This window comes from Rhinopithecus bieti, unplaced genomic scaffold (genome assembly GCF_001698545.2).
Source record: "Rhinopithecus bieti isolate Rb0 unplaced genomic scaffold, ASM169854v2 scaffold_566, whole genome shotgun sequence".
Lineage (NCBI taxonomy): Eukaryota > Metazoa > Chordata > Mammalia > Primates > Cercopithecidae > Rhinopithecus > Rhinopithecus bieti.
Window position 1 is genome coordinate 3,641,463 of NW_016803334.1, and position 3,680 is coordinate 3,645,142.

Sequence of the window (3,680 nt, forward strand, 5' to 3'; positions counted from 1 at the left end):
TTTTTTTTTTTTTTTTAACCATCAGGCAAGCTTTCATTTAGAGATAAAGTGACTGAAAATAGTAAAATATCAGCAAAGTCAGAAATGAAGAGAGATTGTCACAATGACAACCATCTATAATATTATTTTTACTGTTTGTTAATACTTAGATACATTGTTTGAACTAGCATATAAATAAGCATTAAGCAGTTCAAATCACTTCTCAATTTTATAAAAAGATTTCAGATATATTAGAGAGTATCTTGTTAAATACGCATCTATTGATCCACTATTATTCCTTTGTTCATTGTTCATTTTTTTAATTCAGTCATCATCAACATCTGCCTTGTCCAATGGCACCAGCTGAGAGTTAGAAGATAAACGTATGACTTCCGCCTTTCTAAAGCTCATAGTCTAATGAGGGAAACAGATGGTAAACTTGAAAAATCATTCACAAATTCTGTTATGTGTTCAGAAAGAAACAAACAAGCTGCCATGATTAGAAAAGAAGAACTTACCATATCTAGGGTTGTCAAGGAAAGCCTCTCCATATAGCTGGGATTTTTCGAAGAGATAAGGAACCAGCAAGGCAACGAGTGTTTACAGCAGAAGGCACATCATGGGCAAAGGTTCAACAAAAGGGGAGTGTTTGATGTGTCCAAGGAACTGAAAGGCTCCTGCGGCTGGAGTGTAGTGGGTGAAGATGCAAGCAAGTAGCTGAGCTGGGATACCAGATGTAGGCAGAGAGGAGCGAGTCAGGGCTGTGCACACCATGGAGAGAATCTGAATCCTAGTTTAAGTGCAATGGCAAGCTTAGTCATTGGTTTAAATTGAGAGTTAGGATTCCTTATATTACATTTCAGTTTTTGTTCTTGAAAGGAAAAAAAAGAGACAAGATTACAAATAAAAGTGTCTTGATGCAAAACAAGTGCTTTGTATATTGCTTTTCTTCATCTAACGGAAGTAGTAACACTGCAAACTGGCAGCCTTCCTTCACCACCTGATAGAGCCTCAACATGGCAGTAACAGGGCCGTTTACATCATTCCTGTGTGAGGAGCATTGGTTTTCATTAAGTCGTATGGAGCCCTCTAGTGGTGATTGCTTTATGGTAGTCATGTTGCTGCCAGAACTGTAGAAACTGCGCAATTGAGCCTTCTAAGAGCATGGAAAATTGTAAAGGTAACTGTAACTTTAGGCAGATGTGAGACTGCATCGTGCCTATATCTCTTTGACATAATGACAGGCCGTTTGGTACTCTCTTCAATTGCACTGACATAATTGTTTTGACGTAGGTGTACCTTCCAAGCAGAGTGGCGCTCATCCTTCAGAATGTGGATCTGCCGAATTGAAGAGGCCTGATTTCGGCTCCACCAGATGCAGATTTGTGTTTTGCTTTCTTGTTATCACTGTCACACAGCTTATAACATGTATGCTTTTCAGAATACAGTTGTCTAGCCAAACCGTCAGGTATCTGAAGTTCAATATTGGTTTATGCAAATACAGCAAACTTTTCTTTAAGTAGATGGGAGAATATGTTTAAAATATTAGGAATCCTAGACCATATTTTCAAGTCATCTTAGCAGCTAGGATTCTCAAATGGAAGTGTTATATATAATATGTTAAAAACATTTTGCTTTCCTGGCTAATTATTTGATCCTTTTAAATTCTAATTTGAGTCATTTGTCATGTATGATTTTTTCTGTTAAATGTACACAGTATTTAAGATGGATATTTGGTGGCTGTGTTTGTTCTGATATCTTTTGGTCTAAATTATGAGGTACCAAGATTGTTTCTTTGTTGTTTTCTTTTTAAATTGTGTTTAGAAATACTGTAATAAATATGCAATAGTGATACAAAATAAAGAATTATATCCAAGATAATATAAAAGCCATTATGTACGAACTCATCCATGTCTCATTTTGTGTAAGTTTTATTTTGTGATCTCTTGTCCACTAAGTATCTTGTTAAATGCCATTACCCCAGTCTTTCTGAAGCCCTGAAATGGTAATTGTAGCATTTCAGAAAATGTCTTTCATTTCATTCAATAAAAAGCTTTTGTAAAATTGCCTTTGCTAATGTTTATTTTGCTATACTATTATAGGGCTTGATTATAAATGAATATTATTGTGCCTTATCTCAACTCTAATACCTTCTCCACATACGTTCACATCTACGTGATGGACTAGGAAGCATGGAGATTAATATTTTTTTTTTTAGGCACAATTTTGTAACTTGAAATCACACTAACCAATTTTGATATCTAAGCTACTCCTTCATTGTAAACCTGAACACTTTTAGAAGCTAAATTAAGTATCTCAACTCAGTAGAATACTTCTTCATGAATTTACCCCTTGGTTAATTAAATACCAAGACAGGTCTAAGATCATTGATTCATAACTGAGAGATTATATTGTACTTATGGGACATAAAGTATCTGTTACTTTTTTAAAAGATCTAATTTTCCCTAATATTAATACTGACTGCATGTTTTTTGTTTTAGCCTGATTATTTGTGATTAATTAGAAATGAGTTATTTCATTAAAACTCAGTAGGAGAGATAAGCAATAAACATTTTTACAGCCAACTCCATACTGTATATTAACCATCATCCTTAAACTGTTTTTAAATAAAGCCTTGAGCATCTAAGTGTGAAAGGTGTTATTTACTTTAACTTCTAAACAGAATAGTGGTTTGATTTCCTGAAAGAATCAGCAGTGCCAGCTGATAATGATTCGTGCTGGGGAAAATTACTGAAAGTCATCTGTAATGGTTTTCCCATTGCATAGACATTATTAATATCTTAGCACTGGTATGATCTCTGTACTGTGACTATCATTGATAAAAACACAGCATAGAACCCTGAAGCATGATATATCATGTTCTAATTTTTAGTTCCTTAATTTTGCATGTGTTATGTATGAAGAGATATACCATTTATTAGGTATAGTTTTTACATTACAATAAATTATTTAACATCTAGAACCCATTTACTTTTCATTTTGACCTCTGTGGCAGAGTGAGGAAGACCAGACTAATTATATACCATATTTGTATTATATTGATTGATTTTGCTAATAGGTTCTTTAATTTCAGAATCTAAAGTTAGGATTTAACAATGTAATGTAAGTTAATTGCCCCTGTCAAGTGCCCTTCTCCCCCACCCAGAAGAGCAATAAATGCATGTTGCTAGGTAGGAATTACAAAAACCCACACAAACAAATAAAATATTAAGAGTCCAAAATGGAAAGCAGTTGGGTTATATCACAGCATAGATGACCTTTATGGAACATTCTAATATTCTAATACATTTTACTGTAGGACTTTTCATTTACGTATCAGTAACATTCTCATTGTTATGTCATCTTGTGGGAAGTTCTTTATTGGCTGAGTGTTTCAGCAATCAAAACAGAGAGTTGCAAAATTTTACTCTTTTAATGTGCCTTATATTGTTTTTTTCTCTGACATGTTTATTACCAACATCAGAAATGAGAGTGACCTGTCTTTGTTGACTTTTTAAAAATAAATATTTTGCTATTTCAGTTTTTTATGTTCTAGAAAACTGAGTACAGATTTCCTGCTATCATTTCCTAATATTAGCAAACGAGTTCTAGTAGTTGCCCTATTATCCATAATAGGGTTTACACCTAATGCTAGTGATGCATAAGGTTTTCATTTAATAAATAGCCTACTCAGAAAATAC

At 33.8% G+C, this 3,680-nt stretch overlaps 1 protein-coding gene across 1 annotated transcript in view; it reads left to right on the top strand.

Moving 5' to 3' along the window:
• GBE1 (1,4-alpha-glucan branching enzyme 1) overlaps window positions 1-2,046 on the top strand; it is a 277,716-nt gene extending 275,670 nt beyond the window's left edge. Inside the window, exon 16 of the mRNA XM_017875583.1 lies at window positions 1,273-2,046. Coding sequence (XP_017731072.1) covers window positions 1,273-1,329 — 57 coding nt within the window. The 3' untranslated portion in view covers window positions 1,330-2,046. The remainder of the gene's footprint in view (window positions 1-1,272) is intronic.
• The last annotated feature ends 1,634 nt before the right edge of the window (window positions 2,047-3,680 follow it).